Source organism: Glandiceps talaboti, chromosome 3 (genome assembly GCF_964340395.1).
Source record: "Glandiceps talaboti chromosome 3, keGlaTala1.1, whole genome shotgun sequence".
Lineage (NCBI taxonomy): Eukaryota > Metazoa > Hemichordata > Enteropneusta > Spengelidae > Glandiceps > Glandiceps talaboti.
In genome coordinates this window covers 9,487,830-9,509,378 of record NC_135551.1, presented here as the reverse complement: position 1 = coordinate 9,509,378, position 21,549 = coordinate 9,487,830, and the positions used below count along the sequence as shown (strand labels likewise).

The following is a 21,549-nucleotide window of genomic DNA, read 5'->3' as shown; positions in this document are numbered from 1 at the left end:
TCTGCAACAAATTTTTCTAAAAACAGAGACATTCTGATATCTGTCAGGGAGGTGTTCATTGGGAGCATCTCTTGAGATCCAAACACTAGCTGTCTGTTGTATGAATGAAGTTGACACTATTTAATTTGATGCTAAATCTGATGTTGAGTCATACACTGAACCTGATGATGACTCTGATGCCAGCTTTATAAATGTAATATGCCTAAGGCCAAAATAAATTAAGTTTTTCCAATAACCTGACCCTAGTTTAAGCCTTCTGACCTACCTATCCTATTATCTGAGACCATGTTATCGGAATCACACAATTTTGGATTCCACCTAACAACCACACCATATGCACATTTATTTTGCAAACAGAATAATAGTGTTAGAAAATTCACAAAATGAAGACATGTACCTAGCAATAAGACCATGTTGACAGCAACAGCCAAGTTTACATGTATATTGATGTTGTAATATCAATAGGGACACATAATATTAAGTAGATGGTCAAGTACATAAATTATGATTATGATTCCTTGAACAAGTCTCACCCAAATTAAAAAATTCACAAACATCATCTGGAATAGAAAGACTATTATATAAATGAGGTGAATAATAGCTGTCACTTTACCCAATACCATTCTCTTTTCATTCCAGATTTTCATATTTTAGGAGGTGGATCCTTTCCCAGCTTGGCCTTTTTAGAAAAGGACCCAAGGCATTGTCAGAGATTGAGGACATTGCATCAGCTGTTCAGGTTTGTAAATGACAATTTCTTGCCTCATCCCCAAATGCTTTTTACAGTGTAATGTTGAAAAATGATGTTAAAATGAAGTGGAAAAATGAACTGTTTAACAGTTTGCTGTCTATGCATTAAATATTTTCAAGTGCCAGTTTATTCCTAGCCCTTTCACTACTTACAATGCTTTTAATTATTGCTAAACATAAAGTTGGTTAATTTTTATAGACCAATAACTAGTTGCAATAGTGATGGTTTCATTAGTACAACTGACCAGATAACGTTCAATAGTGCTATAGGCATGGCAAAGTGTCTGACTGTGTGTGTGTGTGTGTGTGTGTGTGTGTGTGTGTGTGAACAACTTAAAGTCAAAAACTGCTGGGCCGATTGCTTTTATTTTTGGTGGTCATGTTACTTTCAAATTGGGTGTCTATTTGGAAAATTGTGCATATGAAAATGACTGCATCAGAGATGTGCGTTTTGGGTTAAAAATGTGAGTGTTGGTCAAAATTTAAATCCAAAAATACTCAGCAGATTGGGCTGAAATTTAATGGGGTGCATCTAGGGGTGTATTAAGCATATAATGATCTCATCAGTGATATGCAAATTATGTGTAAAAATGTGAATTTTGGTCAAAAAAATTGTATCTCAAGAAGTACTGGGTCAATGAGAATGAAACATGGTGAGATGTTTCTAGAAAGGTTATTCTGCAGATATTCTTAAAACATTTAGTAATCTTGACCACGCACTGAACAACGACCAAATGGCAGTATATATTGATTACATAACATCATCTGGTAGGCTAGTGAGTAAACATTGAAAAATCTATGCAAATATCCCTAGTAACCATGACCACGCCAATAGCAAGCGCCAAACAGTGGTGTATTTCACAAAGAAAGCAACAGGGATTAATAGACAAGTGAATAAATGTACAAGACATGTATGTACATTTGCCTAGCAACAAGTTCACGACCATGGCAACAGACAAATGATCGCATATATTGCAGAGATAACAACATGGTTGTATAGGCAACTGGATAGTCAGCAAATGAACACCTATACCTAACATAGATCAGAATGTGGATAAACATTTTTAAAAACTGTACAGTTGTGCTGCAATGCCATTGGCACTTCTTTTTATTATTCATTTGCTAAATTACAGATGGAATTGACAAATGGATCTGGCAGTACTGTTGGTGCAAATGAAATGGTTGCCATACTAAGAACAAAATATAATTTGAAAGTGACAAGGTAAATACTTCTTCCTGCATGCTCTGTAGTACATCCGTGTGCATCTTGTTATTGTATATTAGAAATACTACCGATGTCAGTTTTCATGCTTCATTAATCTCACTCAGTCACCAAGAAAACTTGTCAAGTTGATCATCTTGAAAGTCTTCTGAGATATCTTGAAAAGTTAACACTACAATAAGCATAACGAATATAAATGAATATAAAGTGAAGGTTATGCCAGAAAATATAGGTATTTCATAAAAGTATAATTCTAATGAGTTGTTGTATTGTTTACATCGTATAGATTACACAACCTTTCAACAAAAAACTGACAGTAGAAGTTTTACTTTTTAGGGCTTCTTTTCTCCTGGGCTACTGCCTCATGGGTATTAAGTTGATATGAATGATTCATCATGCAACTTTTGACAGTTCATATCTGCTGAATAATCATGAGGCAGGAAAAGAAGCCCTACAAAAACAATGTTAATTTTCTGTGTGTCTGTTTTATTCTAATGTTGTTTCTGCAAATTTAAATAAGTTGCCTTTCATAAATCAACTGTGCTGTCTTGCCAAATATAGCTCAGTGCTGTTCGAAAAGTTCACATTTTTTTAACACTACAGTTTCCCTTCTGCCAAGTCACGTGTGAATAGGGAGCCAGTTCCGTTAAATAAGTCTAGTAATGTTTTGATTGATGGCTAAGCCTATGTTATGTTCTGCTTTCAGAGCTATCGTGCGACAAATTGTAAAGATTTTGGACCCGGAAGGAGTGCAACAACGACACTTACATCGCTTGATACGGCGTGAATACATATGTAAAGGACCAAATTATGTCTGGCACTATGGTATGTATTTTTAAGATTGTAATATAGTATTACATTTTACAGTTAGGCTAGTCCAAATGAATTAGTTGGTTAACACCAGTTTGTGGCCCCCGGTGGCAAAGCTGACAGGATCTACCACTTTGGGTCCTGTGTGTTCATCTGTCTGTTTGTCCATCTTTGTCTGTGTCCACATGTATCTCTGACCAATTTCAACAAAACTTTCAGTAAACTATCCTGTGCATATGCATGTCATTGTTTTCTGGACTAACATCCAAATTGGCATCCATTCAGTCATATAGAAGTAAAATATTCAAGGGAGGGGGGGGGGGACTGCAGAACTGCGTCATCTATGAAGACTTGCTCTCTCTGAATCAAACTTTTGGCATATCTGGCCATTGTTTTTGAATAGATGTTCTTCTCTTACCAATACCCACATAGCTTACATACAATATTTCTTCCACAGATGGCTACGATAAACTTGTACCCTATGGTTTAGCAATCCATGGCTGCATTGATGGGTAAGTTGCACCGTTTGATATGTCAGAGTATACTGCCTTAATATAACTCCAGTGATGTGTATCTGTGTTGGTGTCACTGAGGGACCGTCTACTAAGCCAAGTTTATACACACAGTATTGTATTTTACTGCCAACTGCATGTTAATCATTACTTTTATGTAAACTAATATGATGTAATACAAGGTATTTTTGCCTGGATGACAAATTAGAAAATTACAAATGTAAGGTTGCAATACACAATCAACTAAAAAGTGACGGAAGCTGAAATCCAAACCTCATTCCTGTGCTTTGAAATGCACATTCCTTTGCTTGGCATACATACACTAAGGTACAGAGGAACACCAAGTCTTGTGTTTCACTTTAATTGTTTAATCATGACAAATTTCCGTCTTCTTATTGATTTCAATATTTCAATCTAAGCCTGGTGTGTTATGATCAGGAGATTTGTACATTTCAGCTCATGGCATTCTCACCAATTATTGCCCGTATTTGTCTTCATTTTTTCAGGTTTTCTCGTAAGGTCATATGGTTGAAAGTATGTGCATCCAACCGTGATCCAAAGAAAGTTGCTGCTTTTTATGTTGATGCCATAAAGAAACATAAAGGTGCAGTTGTCAATCAAAGTTTAAGAGTCTCTGCAGATATACATACAATTAAACATTTAAATGAAGTGTTTTTTTATTTCACCCTTTCCTGTTACCACATAATTAGTCACTGAATAAGATGATGTCCTATATCTCTTTTCTTTTTGGGAAATGTGCATCCAAACTGTCTAATCAAATTGTATACTGTCTTTGAGGAGGTTTGTCACAGATCCCTCTCTCTCTCTGAGTGGGAACAATTCACCTGGAACACCAGTGTGGTATTAACTATTTTACCTGTATTATTGTACTAATAAATTAGGTTCAGTTATTATCAAAATATTTTTATGCATTACAAAAACCCCTGTAGTAAGCCATTTCCATTTTGCTGTGCTTTTCAATAAGGTTGTCCCCGAATAGTACGTGCAGATCATGGAACAGAAACTGGTGTTATAATGACAATCCAGGCATTGCTCAGAGCTAATGGTGATGATGCCTTTGCTGACAACAGCTACTGGTATGGTCGTTCAACTGCTAATCAGGTATTTAGCTATTTTAAGTTACTACTATTGTCCTAGCTGACATTATACAGTTGTATTTTATCTGTAAGAGAACATTTTGGCAGAGATACTTCCCAAAGCACTGAAGTTCATTTTCATCTACAACAGACTGAAGATAGTGACATGGTAGTCCTGCTTGCAGACAGAATAAGTCAACCCTTCCTTCCCCTTCTGCAACTAGGACTAGCTAATCGTGTACACCGTCTGCATATAGAACTAGTCACGGAGTAGACTTTCAATGTCTATGCGTTTTCAAGGTGATGTGCTGATACCAGCTGATGTATTTTGACTTTGACCAAAGAATTTACTATGTAAACAGCAAGCCATGTTGTGGATTTTACTTGCCAATCCAAGTTCAGAAAGGGTAGCTACTAGGTATTTGACTGCAGAGAAATTCTTCCCTTATCTCAGCAGTGACTTTCTTTACTGATTTTACCTGTGCCAGTAATGTCACAGAAAAAATGGGGAAAGTATTGACATTTTTTGACTCACACTTTGAACATAGCAAAACCAGTGACATTGACATGCACTCACAGAACGAGTAGCATATATACTCCATATTTTTTTTCAACTTGGTTTGTGCATGGTGTAACGTATTGTATGCAGTATTCTCTATAGACCAATAACTGAAATTCACTAGACTTTATTTTGTGACAGATCAACCAAACTGCAGAGATTATATGCACACAGTGGATACAGATTCAGAGCTATTCACATATTGCCAGCAACAATGTGACAATGACAACTTTGGTAATGAAGACTTTGAAATAATTGCCAACGATCTATGTCAGATGAACGGTTGGAACAGTGTACCCACAAATGCAGCAGAAGCAAAGGAACTGTACTTAAAGTTAACTCCTGGTATTGATGGCATGTTGTAATGTTTAGAATATGACAGGTGTGACATATTACAAAATAAACAAGCCCATTGTCAACAAATCTTTGAGAAGTTCAGTAATCATTGCTGTTTTAGAGTGACTTTACACTTACACTTGTCAGGAGGAATTGAACTCCTTGCATGCATGCTAAAGAATGTTGAATACTGAAGGGACTTTGCAAGAAATTCACATGTTACTCATTTAAGCCATTGTGTTTTGATTTTGGTTGTTTTTTTACATTTGTGGACCCAAGATGTATTTTTAGTCAATATGGTGTGACAGAAATGTGACATTTCTATAAGTTGAAAACCACTGTCACAGTGATAAACAGTCCTAACTTTTGTAAGAATTCTAAATTTTAGGAACTTGCCATGTGTTCAATTTTTTGTGATAGAACATTAATCAATAAAATATCAACAATTTTATAGATTAAAGTATTGAATGTAATTCATAATTTCTTACACAGTCATACTATTCACACATACATCACACTCCTACTAAATAAACAGGAGAAAGGTTTCAAGAAAAAAAATAATATTTATTGGAACAAGCGACCCATCGGTCAGAATAGCTCCTCTACATATTTTTTTTATTTTGTTAACATGTATAGAAATGGTTCTGTTGTTCAGCTCTTCCACTATACAGTTTTGTTTTAGCAAAGTAATAAAGTGGTTAGTGGTTCTGTTGTTCAGCTCTTCACTATACAGTTTTGTTTTAGCAAAGTAATAAAGTGGTTAGTGGTTCTGTTGTTCAGCTCTTCACTATACAGTTTTGTTTTAGCAAAGTCATAAAGTGGTTAGTGGTTCTGGTGTTCAGCTCTTCACTGTACAGTTTTGTTTTAGCAAAGTAATAAAGTGGTTAGTGGTTCTGTTGTTCAGCTCTTCACTATACAGTTTTGTTTTAGCAAAGTAATAAAGTGGTTAGTGGTGCTGGTGTTCAGCTCTACCACTATACAGTTTTGTTTTAGCGATGTAATAAAGTGGTTAGTGGTGCTGGTGTTCAGCTCTACCACTATATAGTTTTGTTTTAGCGATGTAATAAAGTGGTTAGTGGTGCTGGTGTTCAGCTCTACCACTATATAGTTTTGTTTTAGCAAAGTAATAAAGTGGTTAGTGGTTCTGTTGTTCAGCTCTTCACTATACAGTTTTGTTTAGCAAAGTAATAAAGTGGTTAGTGGTTCTGTTGTTCAGCTCTTCACTATACAGTTTTGTTTTAGCAAAGTAATAAAGTGGTTAGTGGTGCTGGTGTTCAGCTCTACCACTATATAGTTTTGTTTTAGCGATGCAATAAAGTGGTTAGTGGTGCTGGTGTTCAGCTCTACCACTATATAGTTTTGTTTTAGCAAAGTAATAAAGTGGTTAGTGGTTCTGTTGTTCAGCTCTTCACTATACAGTTTTGTTTAGCAAAGTAATAAAGTGGTTAGTGGTTCTGTTGTTCAGCTCTTCACTATACAGTTTTGTTTTAGCAAAGTAATAAAGTGGTTAGTGGTGCTGGTGTTCAGCTCTACCACTATACAGTTTTGTTTTAGCGATGTAATAAAGTGGTTAGTGGTGCTGGTGTTCAGCTCTACCACTATATAGTTTTGTTTTAGCAAAGTAATAAAGTGGTTAGTGGTTCTGTTGTTCAGCTCTTCACTATACAGTTTTGTTTAGCAAAGTAATAAAGTGGTTAGTGGTTCTGTTGTTCAGCTCTTCACTATACAGTTTTGTTTTAGCAAAGTAATAAAGTGGTTAGTGGTGCTGGTGTTCAGCTCTACCACTATACAGTTTTGTTTTAGCGATGTAATAAAGTGGTTAGTGGTGCTGGTGTTCAGCTCTACCACTATATAGTTTTGTTTTAGCGATGTAATAAAGTGGTTAGTGGTGCTGGTGTTCAGCTCTACCACTATATAGTTTTGTTTTAGCAAAGTAATAAAGTGGTTAGTGGTTCTGTTGTTCAGCTCTTCACTATACAGTTTTGTTTAGCAAAGTAATAAAGTGGTTAGTGGTTCTGTTGTTCAGCTCTTCACTATACAGTTTTGTTTTAGCAAAGTAATAAAGTGGTTAGTGGTGCTGGTGTTCAGCTCTACCACTATACAGTTTTGTTTTAGCGATGTAATAAAGTGGTTAGTGGTGCTGGTGTTCAGCTCTACCACTATATAGTTTTGTTTTAGCGATGTAATAAAGTGGTTAGTGGTGCTGGTGTTCAGCTCTACCACTACACAGTTTTGTTTAGCAAAGTAATAAAGTGGTTAGTGGTTCTGTTGTTCAGCTCTTCACTATACAGTTTTGTTTAGCAAAGTAATAAAGTGGTTAGTGGTTCTGTTGTTCAGCTCTTCACTATACAGTTTTTTTTTAGCAAAGTAATAAAGTGGTTAGTGGTGCTGGTGTTCAGCTCTACCACTATATAGTTTTGTTTTAGCAAAGTAATAAAGTGGTTAGTGGTTCTGTTGTTCAGCTCTTCACTATACAGTTTTGTTTAGCAAAGTAATAAAGTGGTTAGTGGTTCTGTTGTTCAGCTCTTCACTATACAGTTTTGTTTTAGCAAAGTAATAAAGTGGTTAGTGGTGCTGGTGTTCAGCTCTACCACTATAAAGTTTTGTTTTAGCGATGTAATAAAGTGGTTAGTGGTGCTGGTGTTCAGCTCTACCACTATATAGTTTTGTTTTAGCGATGTAATAAAGTGGTTAGTGGTGCTGGTGTTCAGCTCTACCACTATATAGTTTTGTTTTAGCAATGTAATAAAGTGGTTAGTGGTGCTGGTGTTCAGCTCTACCACTATATAGTTTTGTTTTAGCAAAGTAATAAAGTGGTTAGTGGTTCTGTTGTTCAGCTCTTCACTATACAGTTTTGTTTAGCAAAGTAATAAAGTGGTTAGTGGTTCTGTTGTTCAGCTCTTCACTATACAGTTTTGTTTTAGCGATGTAATAAAGTGGTTAGTGGTGCTGGTGTTCAGCTCTACCACTATATAGTTTTGTTTTAGCAATGTAATAAAGTGGTTAGTGGTGCTGGTGTTCAGCTCTACCACTATATAGTTTTGTTTTAGCAATGTAATAAAGTGGTTAGTGGTGCTGGTGTTCAGCTCTACCACTATATAGTTTTGTTTTAGCGATGTAATAAAGTGGTTAGTGGTGCTGGTGTTCAGCTCTACCACTATATAGTTTTGTTTTAGCAAAGTAATAAAGTGGTTAGTGGTTCTGTTGTTCAGCTCTTCACTATACAGTTTTGTTTAGCAAAGTAATAAAGTGGTTAGTGGTTCTGTTGTTCAGCTCTTCACTATACAGTTTTGTTTTAGCGATGTAATAAAGTGGTTAGTGGTGCTGGTGTTCAGCTCTACCACTATATAGTTTTGTTTTAGCAATGTAATAAAGTGGTTAGTGGTGCTGGTGTTCAGCTCTACCACTATATAGTTTTGTTTTAGCAAAGTAATAAAGTGGTTAGTGGTTCTGTTGTTCAGCTCTTCACTATACAGTTTTGTTTTAGCAAAGTAATAAAGTGGTTAGTGGTGCTGGTGTTCAGCTCTACCACTATATAGTTTTGTTTTAGCAAAGTAATAAAGTGGTTAGTGGTTTATATGTCTCACTATAAAACACATTTCACAGAAAGTTGGTAAAATATTGTTATTATAGTCACCATTTTACAAAAAATCTATTGTTATGAAAATTACACAAAATCTCAGAAAAATAATGACTGGGGAATGCACACACTCAAAAAAGGGTTTTGATGTTGGTTTTAAATCATTCCAGTGTCTTACAGCTTTAACCCTGGAAAATTTGAATGATGAATGAAATAAACTAGGGATCTAAAATAATTTTGAATAATAATTCGAATTTCAATTTTCTAACAAATTTGCCAAAATCACTGTCCATAATTTGTCAACAACATTCCACTTGTAGTAGACATAACATCGTCTGATAATTAATAGTCTATGGACCTGCTTGCAGGTGGTGCACACATTTTGTTAGTCCTGCTTGCATACGGAACAAGTCGCCCCTTCAGTGTTGAGGGTCGTGTCAGTAATATAGACCTGTGCCCTTCTGCAAGATGGATTAAATGTAGTCTACTTAAGACTATAGCACATTACATTGCTTGTTTGACGTCAATGGTGTCCTTTTTAAAAGTTTCAGATTACTTAGTCTTGTGACTGATTTCCAATATGGCATCGGTCACAATGATCATTAACATATTAATTTTTTTTAAATTACAAAAAAAAAAAAAAATCATCAAAAATAGAAAGATGTGCTGACTTGAAATTAACAAATCTGAGTAAGGTACCCTCTGCGCATCGACACACCAGATATCAATGCAATCTGACGAGTAGTATTTGAGATAATGAAAATATCATTTTTGAAAGAAATCCTATAAAACTGAAAATGGCACAGATCAATTTGGCATTGTGTATTGTCATCTATAAACATGAACTGCACCTCAAAACATATTTATAACTAAACCTCACAGCAATGAAAAAAACACTTCATCAAAGTTTGTCAAGGTTTCATCATGTTCTTCGTCTCCCTCCTGAAAAAGAAGGCAAGATTGATAAGACAGTATCCTTCAGTGTAACCACACATATAAAATAGTGCCAATGGCATTGTAGCACAACTGTACCGTTTTAAAAACTGTTTACCCCACCTGCTTATCTGGATATAGGAATTCATTTGCCTATCCAACCTTGTCATAGCAACATATGCAATCATTTGGCTGTTACTATGGGTGTGGTCAATTTGCTAGACATATTTGCGTATAGTTTTTTGAATGTTCATTTGTCGATGAATATCAATGTCTCTCTCTCTCTGTCTGTCTCGCTGTGTCTGTCAGTCTAATCTCTCTCTCTCTCTCTCTCTCTCTCTCTCTCTCTCTCTCTCGCTGTCACTATGTATATACATGTATATATATATAAGGGTTTTAAACTATATTATTCCTATATTTGATCGCTAAGTTAATAGGAAAGCTTTGCTAAGTTACTATACACTTCAGATAGGGGTTTTAGTCACAGATTCTCATATTCCAACATTATTATTGGAGTAGTATGTATTCATTTTGATTAATATTTTGGTCTTCACCAACATTTCATAAAAGTTTCAATACAGTGTAAAAATACACAAGCAGAATAAAGTAGATATTCACCTCTTTGACAAACAACATCAGAGGCAGAGAGCAAATGTATATTATCTCTGCACTGGTTGTACAGCTGTAAGTGTGTTGACATCCGTCAACACAATTTGCCTTCCCAGTACCACAGTTGAGCGAGAAATTTGGTGGCAAATCTTCTACTTCACTACATACCCAATCAAATACATCCTGAAAAAAAGTTGACTATTAATATTATGACAAGTAACTTTGTATGCATAATGAGTACATTGATGTCTCTGTAGCCTGCTTGTGTATTAATCTATTATGTCTGAAAAAACAACTGAATGTCAATATAGCATAGAATAAATAAATTTAATCAAACTTTAAGTGGCAACAGAAGAGACAAAAAAGTATAGGATAGCCCTGTTTTCCATGTAAACTACCCTAAAGCAGGCCTGTGATGCCAATACATTTCTTTCTCTTTCTGAGCTGTGACAACATCAATCTGCATATCTCACTGCATAAATATATGGCAGATATTTTTCAAAATATTCTGAACTTACTTTTAGGCTATCCATTCTTCGAAACGGCCTCTCTATTACACTTCCCTTATAGTAGACAGACACATTTTGTCTGTTATCATTTACAGCAGGCAGTGATAAATATGCCAATCGAGTTGCAGCTACCTACCAAAAAAAGAAGAAAGAATTTTCAATTTTGACATTTTCTGAAAGGTAGAATTCAAAGCTTTTCAGAAAGATGCAGCCTCCTTTTGTCAATGCCATGTCTTTTGAAGTAACCTCTGTCCTTTTATTTGCACAACAACAGTAAACAGGATTATGACACACACATTATTTGTTGCTTACAACTTCCCCTCTATTATCTATGCTTATAAGGAGCTTCTTTGGGAAACTATATTGCACAGTTGATATGTATCCCCTATCTTGATGAGGGTCACACTTTATTCTGTTTGGCCATATCCCATCATTTGATAGGTACGTGGATTGTGGTTTGGGGCCAGAATACTAAACATGTTAGTTTTGTGATGGTAATAGGCTTTTTATTGATATCAGATAATGGATAGGTCACATGACCTTGTCTATGACATTTGTGTGCATGTAGCTGCTTTGAAGACAACAATGTTGCCAGACATCCAGTAGTTATCACAGAATAAACGTTCACCGTTGGTTTTATTTCACTAGCTGTCTGAACCACAGAAAGCACTAATATACATGTACATACTACACAATGGAAATAAACACTAACAAAATGCATGTATTGCATGCATCGTAGGTACTAATTTGTATCATATTGTACATCAAAATATTACTGGTGTAAATAAGTTACAGAAATTACAGACCTCAGTCTACACTTGTAAAGAGAGAAAATACTTTGGGTCTATGTTCTATGTGACACAGATGTTGCAGACTTCAAACTACATTAATTTTGTATACACATCAAAATACTAACTTGCTTAGATTTTGTACATCAGAATGAATGCTAGGGATGTCATTTGAAAGTACATAATTAGACACTTTGAAGACAACAAGGTTGCATTTTAATAATAACATTCACCTTTATTTCCCCTAGGCAATAGTATTACTAATAGTTTCTGTATGATAATAGTATGAAAGATGGTAAAGTTGCCTACCTCTTTTCGCTTTCTCAGTTTCAATTCTACTGATTCCTGTAAAATAAAAAATGATAGATATTATTGAGATTAATAGGCCACACTTCACCAAAATAAGTAAATATACAAAAAATCTTGTAAAAATAAAAAGTTAATCTAAATAATTTGTAAACAAAAATTGTTAGTTTTGTTTTTTGTGTTTGTGGATGACTCACAAGAGAAAAGGGATTCGGAAAACAGCAGTAATAGAAATGACAATACAAGAAAGTAGTAGAATACACTGGGAACTCAGCTCTTTATATGCACGCGCATTCCAACTTGTAACTGGAACTTACATCACACAAGAAATATCGATTTGATCGTCTGCCTTATCGCCTGGCTGCATGCTGATTGGTTGATTATATGTATGACGTATGACTATATAATGAGTTCATCATAAAAGACATCAATGTTAACAACAACGTATAACACAAAATATGAATCAATAAATGTAACTCACGATCATGTTTTTTTAACAAGACCAGACCTGTGTGACAGCCATAATGAGGCTTGGTGCTTTACTCATGTGACATGACATTTACAGCCATAATGATGTAGGCTTGGTGCTTTACTCATGTGACATGACAGTTACAGCCATAATGATGTAGGCTTGGTGCTTTACTCATGTGACATGACATTTACAGCCATAATGATGTAGGCTTGGTGCTTTACTCATGTAACATGACAGTTACAGCCATAATGATGTAGGCTTGGTGCTTTACTCATGTGACATGACATTTACAGCCATAATGATGTAGGCTTGGTGCATCACTCATCACACATGACATTTTATTACACGCCCTCAGACAATTGTATTGCAAAATAAACAATTACATGCCTGCCATGCACAGGTGGGGGATGGTTGAAATGTTGATTATCAGTTAGTTATCATCCTATTGTGTTTATTGTGTCTCTCTTACTGTCAGTGTAAAGTTCAAATGTGTTTACCTTTGTGTCAAAAACATAATGTGACATGAGTAAAACACCAAGCCTACATCATTGGAGCTGTAACGTTTTGATGCCCCCTTCTGGGATTTAGCTGAACACATGGAATTTTAGTGTGCAGCTTTTCCCTATTCAGGCATTCAAATACTTGGCAGCAAAATATTAAAGAATTTACCCTTCTATGCTTTGGTGATCCTATCTTCATAGGGGACATTACATCTGCCGCAGCAGGTTCATCAATAACTACAGTTTTCACTGAGTCATCACCGTGTGTACTCTCTTCCTGTTCTGGCTCAGGTGCTACATCCTCAGGAACATCTTCCTCAACAATTTCATTTACTTTATCATGTTGGCTTGACAATGACTTTGTCAGATTTTGCTGTCAACAGGATAAAACAAAATCCTAAGGTAAATACAAATACATTAAAAATATGTTTGATTATATCACTTAAAAGTATTTAATGAGATGACCATGCAGTGCTCTTGATCAGTGATAACAGATAACATGACCAAGTGTCAATACTGGAGTGGCTGCTAGCTGCAATTATATCACAGCCTGGTTTTTTATTTTGGTTGGTTACATATACCAGCTGACATGTGTATCAGTAAATCTCTGAATTCACAAGCTGCTATGATTAGAAATATTTATGCCCTCATAAACATACATCAATTAAGAGCAATTACATTGATAAACCTTTCGCATCACAAATACATTCTAGCATGTGCGTGTGTGTGCTTGATTCAAGCAAACTCTTGCATACATGTGGCAACTAATTTGTAGAATCACGAGTCACAGTAAAGTGCAGAAGTATATGACTAAATTACTGTCTTCAATGTCACATGATCACCAAATAGAGTTTGGTTATATCTATATTATTGATTCAAGAGACTATTACAAAGCTAGAAAATCCCTGACAAATCCCAGAACTTAATAAACAATAAACTGTGAGAGTGATGATCAATCAAAGTATTTTTATTACGCAATCACTATTTATAATGTAGCAGCACAGCTATTACTCAATTTTTACACAAAGTATTGTAAACTGTCACAAGTGTAAGAAAATGCCCTATCATTATGTCCACAAACCTTGTCTTGCCTCTTCTTGTGTATGAATGAATTTCTTAACTGCAATTTTGCTGGAAAAAAAATAAAATTGCACTATATTATAATAGCAATCATAACATAATGCACAAAACATGTACATATTTAGTCAATTTGTGCACTCTGAATTAAGTATGGAGACTTTTACTGTTTAGGAAGTGCAATACCCTATAACTACACCTGAAATATTTTGCCTAAAGCAATACTGACCTAAATTAGTACAATTCTTCTGTCAATCATTTAGATACAGCAGTGCTCAGAACATTTCCTATTCAGTAGTGGACAATTAAAATGATACCTTTGAAGTGACTGAAAATTCAATCTCCTTGTCAAAATATCAAACATACAAATACTGAACAGATACAAAGTAATTGTGGGTGCCTCTGATGTAGTTTATACAATGGGTTGATCAGGTTCTTTTATCTGTGGAGACTTACTCTCATACACAATAGAAACTGATAGACCCTATACATCTTGCATCAGGGTCACCTGCTGTTACACTGTATCAAGGTATAAACATTTACATAATAGTGTGATAAGGAAGAGACTTGTCAGCAACTTCAAAGCCAGTTTTAGCTGTCTATAACTAATATACCATGTTGGGAACTGGTGGTAGAGTTGTAATTCACTTGGGCTAAACATTTGCAGCCTGAGTGGATGGCATATTGCATGTTATTTTCAAAATGTCTTGCAGATAGTGGTATTCCAGGTATTCAGGCATATTTACACATACTTATTATACTTTCAGTCACACCACAAACAATCAAGGACCAAGTCCTGTATACAAATCTGGGATAATTTTGTGTACAAAGATACAGCACATCAAATGTATATAGTAAGGTTCAACTGCTGTCTTTAACTTTATCAGTATATTGCTACTCGGCATCACAAATTGTTCATCTAGGAAAATTGTGATGTATACATCAATAGAAATTGCATTTTAAAACATTTAATACAACATACTTTTCCCAGTATACATATATACTGCAAATTTCCAACTGCTTACTCTTCTACTTTGTTGCTGTTGGTACAGTTTCTCATATGTGAACTCGCTTTGTTTTTCCAGCTTGACAAATTCTCCTATTTCATCTAGTTTATATGGGACTAAACTAACATTGTCAAACTGTACTTCTGCCAATCTTGCCCAGTCCTCAGCATTGGACTGTGTATCAACCATCAGTTTTACATAACCTTTGTTCCCACACTCTGTGGGAAGGCATGGTGGGGTCTTCTTTATAATGTGGTTATCTTTAATAAGCATGCTTATATGAAGTTCCTGGAAGACAAGTTATAATAAATATAACTGGTGTACTTAACTTGCACTTGTTTGTGCATACTCAGCATTTACAAGCACTGCAGGGTGATACTAAAACATTATTGTCAACATGTGCACAAATAAGATATAGGCGAGTTCAGCAATGTCCCTTCAGTACAAAATAACATGTGCATAATTTAAGGAAACATTGCTGAAATTGATGAACGTTGATATTATCGTTCCAAAAAAAATCCATGAGTTTGTTGTCATGCATACTTGCTGTGTTTTCTATTGCACTTTAACTTGCTATGCAAGTGGACATATCAGAAATGAAAAATGAAAATACCCTGTGTATGTCACACTTGTTCATGGGGTTCTTATCTTGACATAAAGTTATCTTGATTAATTGTGTTGTAAAATTGTTGTTACTTGAAGACAGCTATATCACATCTAAGTGCATCTCTTGTAAAATGCAAGACAAAAAGTTAGCAGTATGGGACTTTACCCATGCATAGACGTGCGTTAGAGATCAGTTGTGTGTTTCAATATTTTGTTTTGGTGTTGTACTAATTTGGACGAAAACAATTACATTTTCTATTAAACGCCTTTTTAGTGGTTCACAATCTTTCCATGTAGCAGTTTACTGTAAATATTAAATGCAACCACCTTCAAATACATATCATAAACACACACTTTGAATACAGTGATTGAAAACATTCTTCAGTAAATTTGGATGTGGTATGTCATTTTTGAACACATACCACATCTGCTATCAAGACAAAAAATTAAACCCACATGACTTGACAATGTAGGGTTAATGTTATTGAGGCAGTATTATTTAAAAAATATCACCAATGTAGTTGAGGCACAACTGTACAGATTTTAAAATTGTTTATCCACCTGCTAATCCATACTAACTATTGGTGTTCATTTAGTTGCTAAATGACTATCCAGTTGCGTGTTCAACCATGTTGTTATTTTTGCAATATACATGATCATTTGGCTGTTGCTATGGGCATGGTTTTGTTGCTTGGTATATTTTGAACACATATTGCCTGGCCATGAGGGTTATAGCACCCGTTTATTACACCCGAGGGACTGTGAGTTACCAGAATCACATGCTATTTCCCGAGGCCAAAGGCCGAGGGAAGTAGCATGCGATTCTGGTAACTCACAGTCACGAGGGGGTAATGAACGAGTGCTATAGCCCGAATATAGGCCAGGCAATATGTGTTTTATAATATACATCATGCTGTGAACTTGCGGTGGCAGACGACATCGTCAGAAGCCGCCATTTTTACCTGCTGTGAACTCGCGGTGGTCACATGACCATGTAATAGTTGATGGAACTATTTCCCTAGGGAAATAGTCATTCTATTTTCCTATCACGTGACTGATTCTAGCGAATCATGGCACAGCATTATCACTAGGTATATTATAAACATAAATATTGGGAATGTTTATCCAGTTGTCCATTAATCACTGTTGTCATACCTTTAATGCCGAAACGCCAGAAGTGTTTGGTTTTCTTCTTTTCATATTAACCTCTTCTTGCTTTGTTTTGAAGCTTTTGCAAAGAAGGCGCTTCAAAGCATCTTTACCATCTGTAATTAATTGAAAATGAGTTACAGATGAACTAAAAAGCATTTGCTGGGAGCAAAAATACATACATTGTAATGGGCAAACAATCAGTGCTGATAAAACTATTGCACTGCAAATTAAGATGTATGAGTATGTAGTTGATGTTACTTTTCATACATTACATTTGGCTAACGAATGCGCTAACTTTTCACCGAGGGTCTCTCTCATGAACCCATATGAGGGATGGCCCTCACTGGACTTCTTGGGAGACAAGTGTTTATATACTTAAAGAACTATCCAGTATAAATAAAGATTATTATTATTATTATTATTATTATTATTATTTTTATTATTATTATTATTATTATTATGTTGTTGTTGTTGTTGTTTCTATTTACATGCACAATCTGTCATTGCAGTGGATGTGACTGAAATAGGCATGTCCATCTCTATTGCTACAGCATTTTAAAATTCCTTCTAGAGATCCAAAGGTGCAGTATGCCAGTTTTCTACTTATAATGTTTAAAATTGGCAGCCATATAGCCAAGACATACAGGGATCTTTGTGAACATGAGATATGGTCACTATCATAAGCTTGTATTTAATATCTGAATTAGGCAGTGTTAAAATCATGTCTAAAGAGTTCTACAGTGCCACCAAACATCAAAACTTCAACAGGCAATGGACAATAATTTTCAGACGTCTGCCACTTGATTCCAAGAGCATTGAACAAACAGGTCAAAACACTATCAATCTGCAAAGTTCACATGATACCTTACATATAACAAGTTGGGTCGAAATAGGTGACATCAATCCGAGCTTAAGAGACTATTATGCACAGAAGAAAAGACAGTCATTAAAAAAAAATAGGCTAGTTTATTACATTTATCAGGAACACATTACCTTCAGATAAGTCTTCTCTTCTGTTTGACATCTGCAAATAAAAATACAGAAACTTCTTAAAATTTTATTTCTAATCATGGTGGCATGAGAACATAATTATCAATAAAAGTACCAATTATAGCACAAGTGTAGAGTAAAATTTAGTTTTCTATTATGGGTATGTGGTTTTGGTAATAGGCATATCTGCATGCATTTTTGGAATGTTTATTCATTTGCCTTCCCTCACTGGTGTTACTGCTGATAGCAAACCATGGAGGAACGAAAGTTGTTACAAACAGGGTAAGTAAAAAAACGGATTGGATTAACACTTGGCTCAGCATTTCGGAACAGATTTATGGCCTCTTTCTGGTGTATATGAAATGCCTGGGGAACTGAAAAATTGTTTATGAACAGTGAATTATTATGTAAGGTGGCCATATAATTGTTCTTATCAAATGATGGACTTAATACAAGTCTATACTTTCAACACATTGAGCAGTGTTATTATTCCAATTCAGTTGTTTACTTTCCCTAATTAATTGTCACAGGTTATGTTTGTCCTTGGTCTGATGTCTCAAGTTGTATATTGTCATTATACAACATGGTATACATGTTGTATTGGAGATGATCTTTTTGCTAAGGGCATTTCCATATTTATTTTTAAAAAAATGATTACTGCCTACCCATCCCTGTCATTATATTTGCAATAGCCTGTCATTTGACTGTAGCACAGGGTGTTGTCATGGTTGCTTGGGCCACTTATGTAAGTATATCACACTCATAATTTGCAGACTAACATATTTAGAATTATTACCAAATTTCATCCCAAGAGGTTTGAACGGTAAAGTTCATTACCAAAACCACTTGCATAAAGACAGATGGACAGACACACTCATGGGGTCATCATGTAATTAATATTTCCTGATCTGTACACCACAACAACATTTCAGCCAAATTAGCCAAGTTCTCTCAGAATGAAAGGTTTGACCAAAAATTCACACTTTTATTCCTCATTTGCATATCACTGGTTGGATTACCAAATCATGAAAAATCCTTTGTGTACATACCTATATCAACATCTTCATCAAAGTTCTTGTTAATCTGCTTATTGATTTTGATTTGCGTTTGTTTTGTTATGAACACTATCAGAGAAGTGCACAGCTTTCTAATTGGCACATGACTGTCAAAGATACTTTTGCAATGGGCAGATGATTGAATCTCAGGGGTAAGCTGATAATTACTTCTGCAATTGTCTGACTGATCAAAGGATAAACCATACTTGGCTATCTGAACTTGGAAATCAATAGCAAGGAGGTGAATCTTTTAAAAGTAAGCTCATATAACTTCACAATATGAAAGGCACCAGATCAGTGTAAACATGTAGTACATTACCAAGGTTCTCATACAAAACGTTTCACATTACATTGTCCCTGCTATGAAGTATGAAGACATATTGTGCACTATGGGGGTAAAAAAATTAGTGAAGGTATTTGTCCTCTCTCTACATCTGTACCATTATGCTTATTTCTATCTCTGTAACTATGGAAATTGACCCGGAATTTATCACCATTTACAAGTGTGATAGATCTATGATGTATTCCCTGAGTGCCATAGGCTGTTAATACATCGTTCTTGACCTGCAATATTACTGTGTATATTCTATTTGCATTTAATCTGAGTGGTTGAGAGAAAATTACAGCCCAAACTACTGGGCCAGTTGTATGTGAGGCTTTGATTTGCGAGACCACCCTTTCCTGACTGTTGAGCAGGGTAATAGTAACAGATATTGCCATGTTCGTACTGCCAAATACATGTAAACCATACAAATAAATTGGTTTGTCTACTTGAAAGGAAATTCTGTCTCCCTCAAACTGATTTGTTCTCCACTCATTGACGTTAATATGCTCAGAACAGAACCGTTGTACAACAATGTAATGTGGTGACACTACATCTCGTGATTGAGTGCTTATTTGGGTATGAAAGTTTGGGTTAAAATTTGGATCACTACAGCATTGCATTAGCATGGTTGCATCTTCTGCGCATAGAATTTGTTCCACTACTATCTTGTGGACAGATATATGACTTAAACTGTTAAAACGGATATGAGGTAAAAATGCTTCAAAGTCTTGCGGAGTGTCTCTGCATTCAAGATTCTCAGATTCCTGCTTTTTTGCAACCCAAGCGAATAATGCATCCACCAACGTGTCTTCCGACACAGCTAAAGATTGCCTTTGTATAATTTTTACTACCAATGGCACAGACAGTTTGATAAAGTCTTGCAGTGTGACGTCAGTAACTAACAGGACTGCACCATTGTGGTCAATCATCTTAAGGCAATGGTCACACAGTTTAGTCAAGCTGTATTTGTCGCTATATTTCAACATTGCAAAGTTATCTTTGACTGTCATGTTATGAATTAAAAAATGTTCACATTTCTCTGTTAAGGTGGTTATCATATAAAAATCAGCAATCTGAATGTAGTCTGTTACATTTTGATTATCTAGTATCAGGTCATCGTTGTAGATGTTGTCAATCGTTTTCCTCATTTTTTCACTGTCAAATTGTTTACAGTATATTGTCCCATTTTTTGCCCACTTTTCGATCTGTGTTTTGATCATCTGTGAGTTGAGCTTCATTACCAATGAGTGCACTCTCAATGTACTGCCATCTTTCAAAACCAATACACAGTCTGTTTCTTCTCCACTGGCATATGCACTTTTTAACAATGTCCCGAGAGACATTTTGAATCTGAAATTGCAATATATTTAAATGGGGAATTTTTCAGGTTGATCAGTGCTGTGATGGAATTAAATTGTAGCAACGTCAAAGTATTCTTATATATATTTGAAACATGGCCTGCTGAAAAGTGCCATAATATAACTGTTGTGAAAAGAAAAGATGCTTTTATTGAAAGGTGTTAAATTGTGGTGCTCCCCTCTGGTGAACGAAGTGCAAAGGGCACATGTCCATCATGTCCATGTAATCCATCACAAACTGAGAGGTTGACCTTTCTATGTAAAGTTTCTAGGAGTGCACTGATATGCAAATGTCCAACCAGGACTCCACCTCCAGTCTGTTTAAACTAAAATCATGTGGGGACGCCACAACATCGACCTGTGTATATGAACACAGGTGGGGGCAGCACAGATTTTTGTGTTTGAAGAATCCTCTTGACTAGACTGGGGATTAGGATTGAAGTTTCTCAAACGAATGTACTGTACCAGTTTAGATTCTAGACTAATAAAAGAGCCATTTTGTCCTCACTACATCCTGGTTTTGTATTCATAGCACTACATAATACTACATACTGATTTGAAATTAATTGTGCTGTTTGCAATGATTTTAAATTTTAACAAATTTAGTTAGAAGGGGGTGGAGAAATGGCTTTAAGGCCTTACTAAAAGACTCTGTTTTAACTATTGATCTCATCCCTAATGTGTTGATTTATGATGCCAACTATTGACCTGTTATTTAGCACAATATAGCTATCGTATGACTACATATCTTCTTTCTGTTTTTGTGTTTCACTTATTCTCTGACACCTGTGATCATCCCCAAGTTTAATTAATAGATATTACCAGGTTACACGTGAACCCCCTTTTGTCTTGCTATTGTTTTGTGATAAACTACAAAGAATGAAATATATTCATAAGTGAACAAAATATTACTCATATTCTCAGAGAATATAATATGTGAATGACTGTCAAAAAAGTTGAAAACATAAGACTTGTTTGATGATGATCTAGTAATCA

General features: G+C 35.3%; 2 protein-coding genes across 2 annotated transcripts in view; one reads left to right on the top strand and one right to left on the bottom strand.

Moving 5' to 3' along the window:
- LOC144433008 (uncharacterized) overlaps window positions 1-5,315 on the top strand; it is a 6,760-nt gene extending 1,445 nt beyond the window's left edge. The window contains exons 3-9 of the mRNA XM_078121321.1: window positions 640-739; window positions 1,884-1,972; window positions 2,679-2,797; window positions 3,240-3,294; window positions 3,801-3,898; window positions 4,280-4,416; window positions 5,160-5,315. Of these exons, the coding sequence (XP_077977447.1) occupies window positions 640-739; window positions 1,884-1,972; window positions 2,679-2,797; window positions 3,240-3,294; window positions 3,801-3,898; window positions 4,280-4,416; window positions 5,160-5,315 (754 nt within the window). The remainder of the gene's footprint in view (window positions 1-639; window positions 740-1,883; window positions 1,973-2,678; window positions 2,798-3,239; window positions 3,295-3,800; window positions 3,899-4,279; window positions 4,417-5,159) is intronic.
- Window positions 5,316-9,742: 4,427 nt separating this feature from the next.
- LOC144433006 (uncharacterized) lies at window positions 9,743-15,119 on the bottom strand. Its single transcript, XM_078121319.1, has 7 exons — window positions 15,086-15,119; window positions 14,065-14,114; window positions 13,153-13,356; window positions 12,015-12,050; window positions 10,927-11,049; window positions 10,517-10,591; window positions 9,743-9,808 (listed from the first exon to the last, which is right to left on the bottom strand). The coding sequence occupies exons 3-7, from the start codon at window positions 13,189-13,191 to the stop codon at window positions 9,743-9,745; spliced, it is 339 nt and encodes a 112-aa protein (XP_077977445.1). The 5' UTR covers window positions 13,192-13,356; window positions 14,065-14,114; window positions 15,086-15,119.
- Between the last annotated feature and the right edge of the window lie 6,430 nt (window positions 15,120-21,549).